The 12,630-nt window shown below is 44.8% G+C and overlaps 1 protein-coding gene across 2 annotated transcripts in view; it reads left to right on the top strand.

Annotated features, from left to right (window-relative positions):
* The window catches only part of DDB1 (damage specific DNA binding protein 1), a 276,368-nt gene that overhangs the window by 107,957 nt on the left and 155,781 nt on the right, over window positions 1–12,630 (top strand). For both annotated transcript variants that reach the window (XM_030201144.1, XM_030201145.1), the window contains one exon: window positions 7,296–7,393. In XM_030201144.1, coding sequence (XP_030057004.1) covers window positions 7,296–7,393 — 98 coding nt within the window. The remainder of the gene's footprint in view (window positions 1–7,295; window positions 7,394–12,630) is intronic.

Below are 12,630 nucleotides of genomic sequence, written 5' to 3'. Positions count from 1 at the left end.
CCTAATTACCTTGATCCCAAAACCAGGTAAATCCCAGGACCAAGTAGAATCCTACAGACCAATATCCTTGTTGAACGTGGATATAAAAATCCTAGCAAGAGTATTGGCAGATAGATTGGCGCAACACTTACCGACTTTAATAGGCGACCACCAAGTAGGTTTTGTTAGAGGCCGTCAGGCCACTGTAAATGTGCGCAAGGTCCTTATGTCTATAGCGCATAGCCAATCCACAAAAGAACAGCAGATACTGTTGCGCCTCGATGCTGAAAAAGCATTTGACAAAGTACAGTGGGCTTATCTGTTTAAAGTGCTAAATTATATCGGATTGGGGGGTTGGTACTTGGAGGCGGTTGCAGTATTATACTTGAGTCCCACAGCGTGCGTAGTCACGAATGGAACACAGTTCGCAGTTTTTCAGTTACAAAGGGGCACACGGCAAGGTTGTCCGTTATCCCCCTTATTGTTTTTATTTATTATATATATAGAACCGCTTCTCCGCATGATCATTAGGGACCAGGATATTGTGGGGGTCGCCATGCCATCGCTGGCGGTTAAGGTGTTGGCGTTCGCCGATGACATACTCTTGACCCTGACAAGCCCCATGTCGTCAGTGCGGCATCTGATGGCAGCCCTGGATGAATTCAGTTTTCTCACGGGATTTTCTTTAAATTATCATAAATCAATGGCCCTCCCAATACAGCCAGAAAATTCGGGTGCAATGGGCAGGTGATTTTCCCTTTCAGTGGGCACAATCTAAAATTAAATATCTGGGGGTTTATATTCCCATAGACCTATCAGAGCTCTATGCATTGAACATGACCCCCCTGAAGCAGCGGGCAATAGAAGCATTTCAAAGATGGCAAGCACTCCCGATCACCTTACTGGGTCGCATTGCACTATACAATGTGGTCCTATTCCCAAAGTGGACCTATGTATTCCAGATGCTTCCTTTATTACTGCAGCCCAGTGAGGGAAGTTTACGAAAAAAATTAAATTATTTTCTGTGGCAGGGAAGGAGAGCTCGGATGCCACTATCAAGGGTAATGCTGGCGCGTTCAGAGGGGGGGATTGGGTCTATTAGATCTAAAATTGTTCTCTATGGCTAGTAACATGAGACACCTGTCAGACTGGTTTCGTTCTACAAATTTTTTTTTTTCTTGCACAGAGGCAGAAGTAGCAGTTCTGGGCAAATTGCATTTTTCATACTGGCTCCATGCGCCCTCAAGGGAATTACCACAATTAGGACCATATAAATATATCCTTTCTCCGTTGCATGCCACGTGGAAAGGGCTATGTAGGCTTCTCCAGATAGATACCAAAGTTTCAGTATTATTGCCACTTCCCTGTGGGAAGTTCTTCAGTTTCCTTTCAGAGGTGGGCCGCAGCAGGGGTCAAGTATATATTCCACGTGGTCACGGAACGGGGGGCAATAAAATCATTTGAGGAGTTAAGGGAGGAGTGGGGGTTGGGTACGAACGATTGGCTAGCATACACACAACTGCGACACTATGTAAACTCCTTACCCACAGCCTCTCTGAATGCCGCCCCCTGGGAGAAGCTTAATGAACTGCTTGGACTAGATGCACAGTTGCGAGTTCCATTGAGCTATTTCCTTCGCAATTTGAGAGACTCATTAAAGCCAATTGATTATCGGGTGGTGGCGCTCGCCTGGAACACGGAACTGTGGCTTAACCTCCAAGCAGAATAAATTGGGGTGTGTCTCAAATCCTTGTACAAAACGACGGAGAACGCAGCTTGGTGGGAGATGCAGTATAAATTTTTGCTCCGTCTGCACATATCTCCCCACAGAGCATATAGAGCTACTCTTCGAGACACTGATACCTGCCCAAAGTGCAATGGTGCTAATGCGCATTTAGGACATATGTATTGGAGTTGCGCATTAATAAAATCTTTTTGGATTGAGTTGAGCACACATGTACCTCGGATTTGGAACAATTTGTGGAGGCCATCTCCACGACAACTGTTTGATCTCTTTGGGATACAACAGCCGGCCCCGGTGGGATTTAAAGCATTTTTGAAGAGAGCAGTCTTGATGGCAAAGCGTGTCACCTTGCAATTGTGGTTGGTCGCGGATCGCCCAACCCTATCCCACTGGAGGTCAGCAATGATTCAAGCCTGTGCGCTAGAGAAGAAAGGAATATGGGACCTGGCCTCCAAGTGAGGTGAACAGTTTTGTGACATCTGGTCTCCATTTTGGGACTCTCTCACTCCAGTAGCAAGAAGCAAGATATTAAATTGTTAAATTAAGGTTGGGAGGGTAGGGAGGGGGGGGGAAGGGGAGGGAAGGGAGGGTGGGGTTTAGTTGGGGGGAAAATGTTTAAAAAAGTCACGCAGCTCAAACACTGTAATTGATTATTGTTTATTCTGAGATGGCTGTACCTGGATATAGTTTGAATTGCAATAAAGAAAAATAAAAAAATAAAAATCCATGAAATACTGGAGCCTCTTGAAGAACTTTTTTTTTTTTTTTTTTTTAATGAGGAGTGGACCTAGATAACCTCAGAACATTGGTTACTGGAGGTGATTCAACAGGGTATGCCTTGGAGGCTTTCCAAGTGCCCAACAACGTTTTAGAATCCCTATGCATTTCAGAGGCCAAATATGGGTGGTATGGATTACCCTGGAAAGGCATCTGTTGCTAAAGGTGATTTGTTCCAGTACCACAGGCCAAGATTGGCCGGGGTTAATAGTCATCTGTTTTGTAGTTCCAAAAAAGGAAGGCACTTTCTGATCAATCCTGGATTTGGAGATGGTCAATGCATTCCTCAGAGTTCCACACTTTCCCTTGGAAACTTTGCAGTCAGTGATGGCTGTGGTTTGTCAAGAGAAGTTCTGACTTCCCTGGACATCTCCACATTCCAATTTGCCAGGAGCTTGTGAGGAAGGCACGTTAATTCCAGGCTCTCCACTTTAAGCTAGCTATGGTGCTTAGAACCTTCTCCAAAGTAATGGTGGTGCAGCGCTTTAGAAGGAAGGAATCAGGGTCCACCCATATATTGATGACTGGCTGATCACAGTGAAATAGGAGACAAAGTCAGTAGGTGACAGTACAAGTGATAGTTATTCTGGAGTTCTTATACATGGTCGTGAACTATGGTAGGAGCAGGTTGAATCTGTCACAGTTTTGGAGTACTTGCAAGCCTTAATCGACATAGCAACTGGCAAATTGTATATGACTCAAGGGAGAGTCAAGCTTGTGGCTCAGGTTCGAAACTTTCTGGCCTCCCTACACCCGTCACGCTGGGAGTATCTGCAAGTGCTGGGATCAATGACAGGTGTTTTGGACCTTGTTCCTTGGACTCGGGCGCCCATGAGACTCCTTCAAAATGTATTTTTTTTTCCAGGTGGTCACTCAAACCTGAGGTGTTTGGAATTTACTTTCTGATTCTTCAGCAAGTCTGCAGTGGCCTGACCTGGTAGTTGGTTGGAGAGCATCTCTACTAGGGAGTCTATCTGGAGCATTACCTGGGTCAAGCTTGCCTTTTTGCGGATGACACCAAGATTTGCAACAGAGTGGACACCCCGGAGGAAGTGGAAAGCATGAAAAAAGATCTGCGGAAGCTAGAAGAATGGTCTAACGTTTGGCAATTAAAATTCAATGCGAAGAAATGCAAAGTGATGCACTTAGGGAGTAGAAATCCACGGGAGACGTATGTGTTAGGCGGTGAGAGTCTGATAGGTACGGACGGGGAGAGGGATCTTGGGGTGATAGTATCTGAGGACCTGAAGGCGACGAAACAATGTGATAAGGCGGTGGCCGTAGCTAGAAGATTGCTAGGCTGTACAGAGAGAGGTGTGACCAGCAGAAGAAAAGAGGTTTTAATACCCCTATATAAGACGTTGGTGAGGCCCCACCTGGAGTATTGTGTTCAGTTTTGGAGGCCGTATCTTGTGAAGGATGTTTTAAAAAGTGGAAGCAGTGCAAAGAAAAGCTACGAGAATGGTATGGGATTTGCGTTACAAGACGTATGAGGAGAGACTTGTTGACCTGAACATGTATACCCTGGAGGAAAGGAGAAACGGGTGAAGACGTTCAAATATTTGAAAGGTATTAATCTGCAAACGAACCTTTTCCGGAGAGGGGAAGGTGGTAGAACTAGAGGACATGAAATGAGATTGAAGGGGGGCAGGCTCAAGAAAAATGTCAGGAAGTATTTTTTCACGGAGAGAGTAGTGGATGCTTGGAATGCCCTCCCGCGGGAGGTGGTGGAGAGGAAAATGGTAACGGAATTCAAACATGCGTGGGATAAACATAAAGGAATCCTGCTCAGAAGGAAGGGATCCCCAGAAGCTTAGCCGGTGGTGGGAGGCAGGGCTGGTGGTTGGGAGGTGGGGATAGTGTTGGGCAGACTTATACGGTCTGTGCCAGAGCCGGTGGTGGGAGGCGGGGCTGGTGGTAGGGAGGTGGGTATAGTGCTGAGCAGACTTATACGGTCTTTGCCCTGAAAAAGACAGGTACAAATCAAGGTAAGGTATACACAAAAAATGGCACATGTGAGTTTATCTTGTTGGGCAGACTGGGTGGACCGTGCAGGTCTTTTTCTGCCGTCATCTACTATGTTATGTTACTGTGATAACTATCAACACCAGCCTATTGGGCTGGGGAAAGGGGGGCATATTCTGAGCCAAGTGACTCAGGGCATGTGGTTCCTGTTGGAGTCTGGGTGGTCTATAGACTGGAGATAAGGGCAGTTTGGTTGGCTGTGCTGACTTTTCTTCCCAAGCATCACAGCTTAGTGTTGAGAACTGTGTGACAGTGCGAAAGCTGTGGCCTATATCAGCAAGCAGGGAAGATCAAGTCTTCAGATAGTGAAGGAGGCACACCTCCTAATGATTTGGGCTAAGTTCAACCTTAGGAGCATCTTGGCAGCTCCTATAGCTGGCATAGAAAACTGCCAGGCAGACTTCCTCAGCCAAAACACTTTAGATCCAGGCAAATGGGAACTGAATGATGAGGAACTTTTGAATGATTGTGGACAGAAAGCAGACGGTAGAAAGGTACTTCATCATTTAGAAAGAAACCAGACTCCAGTAGGATGGACACTTTGGTTCAGCCATGGCCCCTAGAGGGGATCCTATTTGTAAGGGGTTCTTAACCAATGGTGCGCTTCCACCAAGAGGAGCGGAAAGAGGTCAAATGGGGTACAGAGGAGGGTTTTGAAATCTGAGGCATTTTACTGAAACTTTCTAGAAGAGTGAAGACAGTTATTGGGGCAGTTATTGGTAGTATAACTGTATATTACTGTAATTTTAGCGACAAGTAAGCACTGTTAGTGGCTAATAGCAACAAATGCATCTGTCAGTCACTAGTGGACATATGGTTTAGGAAGGGGGTGCAAGAGTTTTTCATTGATCAGTTAAAGGGATGTGGAAACCAAGAAAGGTAAAGAGCCCTTGCTTTGTTTCCAACATGGCCAATGGTGAGACTTTTTGTTAGAGCGAGTGAAGTAATAAACAGCTGTGGTGATCCTTGTAGCACTGGCCTGGCCCAGGTGGTTGTGGTATGCCAGTCTTCTGAAGCTCCTGTGTAGGATTTCATTGAACCTATATCTATGTGAAGGACTTTGCACCAGATGCCAGTGGTTATGGAGGTTTCAAGTCCGTTCTCACTTATGGCTCAGGGGTGTTGCTTGAGTAGGAAGGGGTTTTCTCCAGCAATGATAGCATTAAGGGGTGGTCAATGTATCTGGCCTATGTAAGAGTCTGGAAGGTTTTTGAATCCTGGTGTCAAGCAGAGGTATTGCAGGACGCTGAGCTCTGGCTGTGCTTCAAGGAACTGACCAATCCCATTTAATAGAATGCACCTCCAACATTCTGAAGCCAAGAAACCTCGTGTGGTTGGTCACTTCTGCTTGTGACGAACCCGGAAGTAAATGATGTCAATTCAGGAGATGGATACAGAGAGCAGGAATGCCTCAGCCACGCAGTCAGCTTCAGAATATTGGAGGTGCATTTTATTATATAGGATGTAGTAGGGGATGCCTCGTGTAGGTGTTTTAGAGGTATATGCTTGATGTGTTTAAAGAATTGACAGGCTTGAAACTAGTATAAAGATCTTAAATGAATGTCCACACGGCAAACTGACCTTACTATGTATAATCTCTGCATGAGCAGAGATAGTTTTATGTTTGAAACAGCAGCTCCTGAGTAGAGAGAGAGAGTGGAGGAGTAGCCTAGTGGTTAGTGCATAGGACTTTGATCCTGGGGAACTGGGTTCAATTCCCACTGCAGCTCCTTATGACTCTGGCCAAGTCACTCAATCCTCCATTGCCCCAGGTATAAATAAGTACCTGTATATACTATGTAAACCACTTTGAATGTAGTTGCAAAAACCACAGAAAGGCGGTATATCAAGTCCCATTCCCTTTACCTTTCCCTTACTTAAATTTATCAATAGAAATCAAACAAAATAAAACATGGAAAAGAAAATAAGATACCTTTTTTATTGGACATAACTTAATACATTTCTTGATTAGCTTTCAAAGGTTGCCCTTCTTCGTCCAATCGGAAATAAGCAAATGTGGTAGCAGATAGTATATATAAGTGAGACATCCAAGCATTACTTTGACAGGGTGGGAGGGTGGGGGTGCGTAGGAGGTATGCATGGGGACATCAAAGCATTTCATTGATATTCTAACAGGATGGGTGTGGGTAGGTGAGAGGAGGGTGATAAACAAGAGAAATACAATTTTATGGTTTATAATGGGTTAGAAAACCCAGATCCTTGTTAAGTCCTGTCTGTTGGGTGTCAAAATATTCAATCATTCTGACTTTGTGAGATAACTGCATTTAAAAAATCAGCGGGTGATGCTTGGCAGATTTGGGCACCTTTTGAGGAATGGCTGCAGAAGCAACAGAATGCTGAAACTTTTGTGTATTTATAGATCCAAGGGGAAGTGGTTTTTAAGGATAGGGTAAGTTTGGGGGTGGGGTACTGTTTAGGGAGATATATACTTACGAAGTGGTTGACAAAATGTATATTGGTTTGAAGTTCAAAACAATAAAAAGGGCAGTTACTTCTCAGTAAATATTTCTTTTTTAAATGACAAGTGCCTGTGTTTCTTTTATAAATTAGTCTTAAAATAGGTGCCTTTTTAGGCTTCTCACATAAAGTTTAATTTTATAATAGGATGCTTATTTCTAGTAACTGAAACATTAGGGTTTTTTGTTTTTCTTTTTATGACTGCCATTGTTTTCTTCATTTTCACTTTTAAGATCTTGCCCCGTCTTTAGATAATAGTACTTCCAGTTATTATAATTTTCTTCTTCTACAGTCCCTGAGCCTTTTGGAGGTGCAATCATCATTGGTCAAGAATCTATTACTTATCACAATGGTGATAAATATCTGGCAATAGCTCCACCCATTATCAAGGTGAGATATGCAGCGTGTCATGGCTATGGTTAGTAGCAGAAGTTTAAATTAAGAACCTCCAAACAAAATATCAGAAAGGGTCCCCAGAGCAGGGGGACCTTCCACAGAAGATAAGGGAGGGGCTAAAAGTCAGCCCATTGTACTGTTGGATGTTTGGGTGGAATTTACTCCACTGACTGAGGCTAGAGTTGTTTAGCTATACCAGCATAGGTCTTTTTTTTAATGCTGTCTGTGGAGAGGGACTCATTCTAACACTGTCATGCCAATGAATGTTAAAAACTATTAAGCATTACATATTACGTCTGCATTTTGGGTATGATAAATGTTTGGGGTTTTTGTGTTGAATTATTGCTAATGTAGTTCATAGTAATTTGTTTATTGTGGCTGTTTTAATGTACTTCTTAATTTCCTCATGATCTGTATTAAACCACTCCAGATGAGTGAGTTTTGCTCCCCAACCAGCAGGTGGAGGCACTGAGCTTTCAATGGCATCATCACTAGTATAAGGAATACTAAAGTCCTAAAACTTGCCAGTATTCTGTTCCTCTAATTCATGGTTGCAGTGTGACTTGGTTCAGCAGGTATTTCTTTCGTTCTCAGGCTTGTTTTCCTAGGGCACGTTCTGTGGCCTGTGGCCCTCAGGTCAAGTTCATTAAGCTGCTTAGAGCTTTCAGGGGCTGGTCTGTGAACCCCATGATAAAGTTACAGGACGCTTCCCCTGCCTGAGGGCACAAGCTGTGGGTCCCATCCCTGGTGTGGTTGGCTGTCCCTGCCAGAGGTTCCCAGAGGACCTGCCAGGCAGGTTGAATTGCTCTGTTGGGGTCCTGCCCCATCTCTTCTCCCTCTGACTAGTGGTAGCAGTGGGGTGTCAGTTTTGAATTTTACTGTTGCTGATAAAGGGGGGCCTCTCTGTGAGGATAAAGAGGTTTTTTTTTTTGTTTTTTAACAAAGAACTGAATGAGGGAAGGGGGGGAGGAGGGGGAAAATTTCTTAAAAACTTGGTTGACGAGACTATTATATAACTCCGGCGGGAAGCTTTTGGTTGTTAGCTAGAAGTAAATGTAATGTGTTGGATGTTTAAAGCTTGGAAATACAATACAAATGTTGAAAAGTAAAGATCATCAAAGAATTCAGTAAAAAAAAAAAAAAAAAACTGAATGAGGTGATGTGAATTGGTACTAATTTGAGCCAGGAAAGCCTTTGGTCAGCAGACATGGGGAAATGGGAGGAAGTGACGTCACCACCCGAAATGGCTGCCTGAGCCACGAGCTCCGACTAGCCCCAAGCTACCAGGACTCCCACTGATAATACCTTACACAAACGCGACCTCTAAGTACGTGAGAATTGCATCTGAAACCAGCGGTAAGCGATATATGAATAGTTCCAGAGCCCCGAGAGCCCCGAGAGTCAGTTTACAAGCGTTCGCATATAAGGGCCCAACCGCGGACATGAGCGCGCCAACACTTGAGCTGCACCAGCCAGACTCCCGAGGGGGCAGCCCAACGCAACTTTCCCCACCGTTATTCGCCACGGGCGAGGGACACTTGCCAGAGGAAAACCGCATGCAAGAGATTCGGGGGTGGCTACAGGAAATAAAAGCAGATATTATAGCAGCAGTGCGAGCGGACATTACTATGCTGGGGGCGGAACTTCGCGGAGAAATTGGCGCGTTGGGTATAAGAGTAGCTGAAACGGAAGACCGATTGGAAGAACATACTGAACTACTCCAAACTTTTGACGCGCAACTCCGGGACGCCAAGCAGGAGACTCAGCAGATCTGGGACAAAGTAGAGGACCTAGAAAATCGCAGTCGCCGATGCAATGTGAGATTTCGGGGCCTTCCCGACACGCCACAATACCTAGACTGCGAACTGACTATACAAAAACTTGCTAGCGCATTACTTAAGGAACGCCAGATTATTAAAGATCCCGCAGAAATTCAACTGGTACGAGCACACAGAGCCTTGGGCAGCATGAACTCAAACCGTCCAAAAGATATCATTGCCTGCTTTAGCGATTTTAAACTAAAGGAGCAGATAATGCAGGCCTCGCGCACCACACCAGGATTTCAATGGGACTCCTATCATATAGAGTGTTACCAGGATTTGGCTGCTACTACATTGAAACGAAGAGCGGAGCTTCGACCCTTTACGAAATTCCTCGCTGATAAAGGCATCAAGTACAGATGGGGCCATCCATTTGTGCTTAGATTTTATAAAGATGGGAAACAACATCAGGTCCGGGACATCGCAGAAGTAGCGGAGATTTTTCCGGAAGACGGACCAAGTGGAGAAACCGCGACATCAACGAAACAGAAACTATCAGCAGGAGACAAGCCACGCTGGCAACGAGTTACTGCAGGAAAGGGACGGCTACAGCGCCAGCACTCGGGTACCCAGCTAAGAAGAACTGAAAATACAACCCGAACATAGAGCGCAATTCATGCTGCAGGGAAACGAGATAAGAGACCTTAAACTGATGACTATAATGTTACAAATGATGATTTGAATTTGGCTAAAAAAAAAAAAAAAAAAAATAGTGTAAGGCAATGTACACAGGCAGGAATGACCTGACAAAGATATAATACTCAATTGCCTGATGAAGTGGGGATCAAGCTGTTTACTGATAATAAATGAGGGGGGGGGGGGTCACTTTCTTCTCTGACATCCTTATGAGTATAACACAGGGATGTCTTATGGAGGGTAGGGCGGGTATGGGAGTTAATAGTTGGGGGGGAATAGTTCAGATTATCATCAAAATGAGGGTTGGGGAGAGAGAATTACAATTAGGTACAGTCCAGAACCAGAGGCGATGCGATGAGCTAGACATAACAGTAATAAGGGGGGGATGAGTACTCTAACGTGTATGACCCTTAATGTAAAGGGGCTTAATTCACCGGGAAAACGTCAGCTCATGTTTAAAGAGATCCAACGCCTAAAGGCAGACATAGCATTCATTCAGGAAACACACCTAGTTCAGACGGCTGAACGGCTATGCTGTGCAAAGAGAAATCAGCAAATATTTTTTGCATCTAACTGCCTGGAAAAAAAAAAAGAATGGAGTATTGATAGTACTCTCTCGTAAATACCCCTGGCAAATACAGCGTGTGATCAGAGACAAAAGGGGTAGATACCTATTGTTGATAGTGAAAACGGAGGGGGAGACACTATCGCTTTTAAATATCTATGCGCCCAACGACCAACAAGGGGCCTTCTATCTAGACGTGTCGATACTTCTTACTAAATATATTGAGGGTACCCTACTGATTGGCGGAGATTTTAACCTTACGCTACATCCCACGTTAGACAATACCACACAGGGGATTCGATACTCACAAGCTGACCGGGCCCAATTACACAAATTTATGAGACAATGGCAGATAGTGGACATATGGAGGCAGATCAATCCGCAAACGAGAGGGTATACATATTATTCGGCGGTACATAAATCTCAATCTCGCATAGACCTATGGCTAGGGCCACCGACTTTACTTTCCACTGTAGAAGATATCCAGATACATCCTAGGACATGGTCAGACCATGCTCCGGTGGTGCTGGAGCTAAGGAGGAAAACACGAAACTTGGAGAAGCCACAATGGCGCTTCAATGACTCGTTGCTAGCAGATCCGGCAATAGTCACTAGGCTAGAAGCAGATATCAAAGAATACATTGACCTCAATGATAATGGAGAGGTGTCTTCTGGAATACTCTGGGAAGGTTGCAAGGCCGTGATCAGGGGAAAAGTCATCTCCATCCAGGCACATGTTGAGCGACAGGCGAGAGCACGGACACAGCAGATACATGCAGAATTGATGGCCCTTAGTGAGCGAGCTACCCAGCAGGGGGAGACAGGGGACATACAACACCAGATGCATAATTTAAGGATGGAACTTAGGGAGCTCCAACTGGCAGAGATCACTGAACAATTGCAACGAGTAAGACAGACCTATTTTGAATTCGGGAATAAGGCCTCACGGCTACTTGCCCATAAATTGAAAAAATGGTCTACAAATACACATATCACCTCGATTCGGGATATAGACGGGAATATGCATACCACACGAGACGACATTGGAGCGGTATTCGCCCACTTCTATACAACATTATACCAATGTGAGGGGACCTTAGATCAACAACAGGCCCAAAGTTATCTAACCCACGCCATGCTTCCTCAGTTATCACTAATAGAGGGGGAGATGCTCTCAGCCCCTATTACATCAGATGAGGTGGTATGGGCGATACGAGACCTACCACATGGCAAAGTGCCAGGGCCCGATGGCTATACTAATAAATTTTATAAATGCTATAGTAAGCAATTGATACCATTATTGGTCCGAGCCTTCAATGAAATTGAACTCCAACACGAGTTGCCGGCTACCTGGAGATTGGCAAATGTTATAGTCCTGCAGAAACCCGGGAAGGATCCGCAGCAGTGTAATTCCTATCGCCCAATATCACTCTTGGGATCCGACTACAAAATCTTTACCAAAATATTAGCTAAAAGGCTACAAAAGTTCATGCCGAAATTAGTACATGGGGACCAAACGGGCTTTATTGTAGGACGGCAAGCATTTGATAATGTTAGGAGAGCACTACATTTGATCCATGAGTCAGTTAGCACCCGACAACCCATGATGCTCCTTTCATTAGATGCAGAAAAGGCGTTTGATCGGGTTAATTGGGCCTTCATGTTTGAAGTCCTGGAACATATGGGCTTTACGGGTCGATTTCTTCTTTGGCTTCGACTACTATATGCTCAGCCATTGGCGGTCTTACGGATCAACGGGTCTAGTTCCCGCCCTATCACATTAGAACGGGGAATGCGGCAGGGTTGTGCGTTATCACCATTATTATTCGCCTTGACCATGGAACCTTTAGCACAACACATACGCCAAAATCCTTACATACATGGTCTAAAGATAGGACACATAACCCATAAAATCATGCTATTTGCGGATGATGTCCTTTTAACGGTGACAACCCCTAGCGAATCGTTACCTCAGGTAATACAAGAATTGAATCACTACGGTCAGTTATCTGGGTTTCGTGTGAATATGGCCAAATCAGAGGTTTTAGGACTTGGGATACCACAGACGGAAGAGGGCTTGTTACGGCAGCAATTCCCGGTCAAATGGGTTACCCGAACTCTTAGATATCTGGGTATTCAATTAACACCTAACTTGGGGGATCTCCATCAGGCTAATTTCCCGCCAAAGCTTCAGGAACTTTTTCGGGATC

The sequence above is a fragment of the Microcaecilia unicolor genome, chromosome 4 (genome assembly GCF_901765095.1).
Source record: "Microcaecilia unicolor chromosome 4, aMicUni1.1, whole genome shotgun sequence".
In the NCBI taxonomy this organism is placed as follows: domain Eukaryota; kingdom Metazoa; phylum Chordata; class Amphibia; order Gymnophiona; family Siphonopidae; genus Microcaecilia; species Microcaecilia unicolor.
This window is presented reverse-complemented; position numbering and strand designations above follow the sequence as displayed.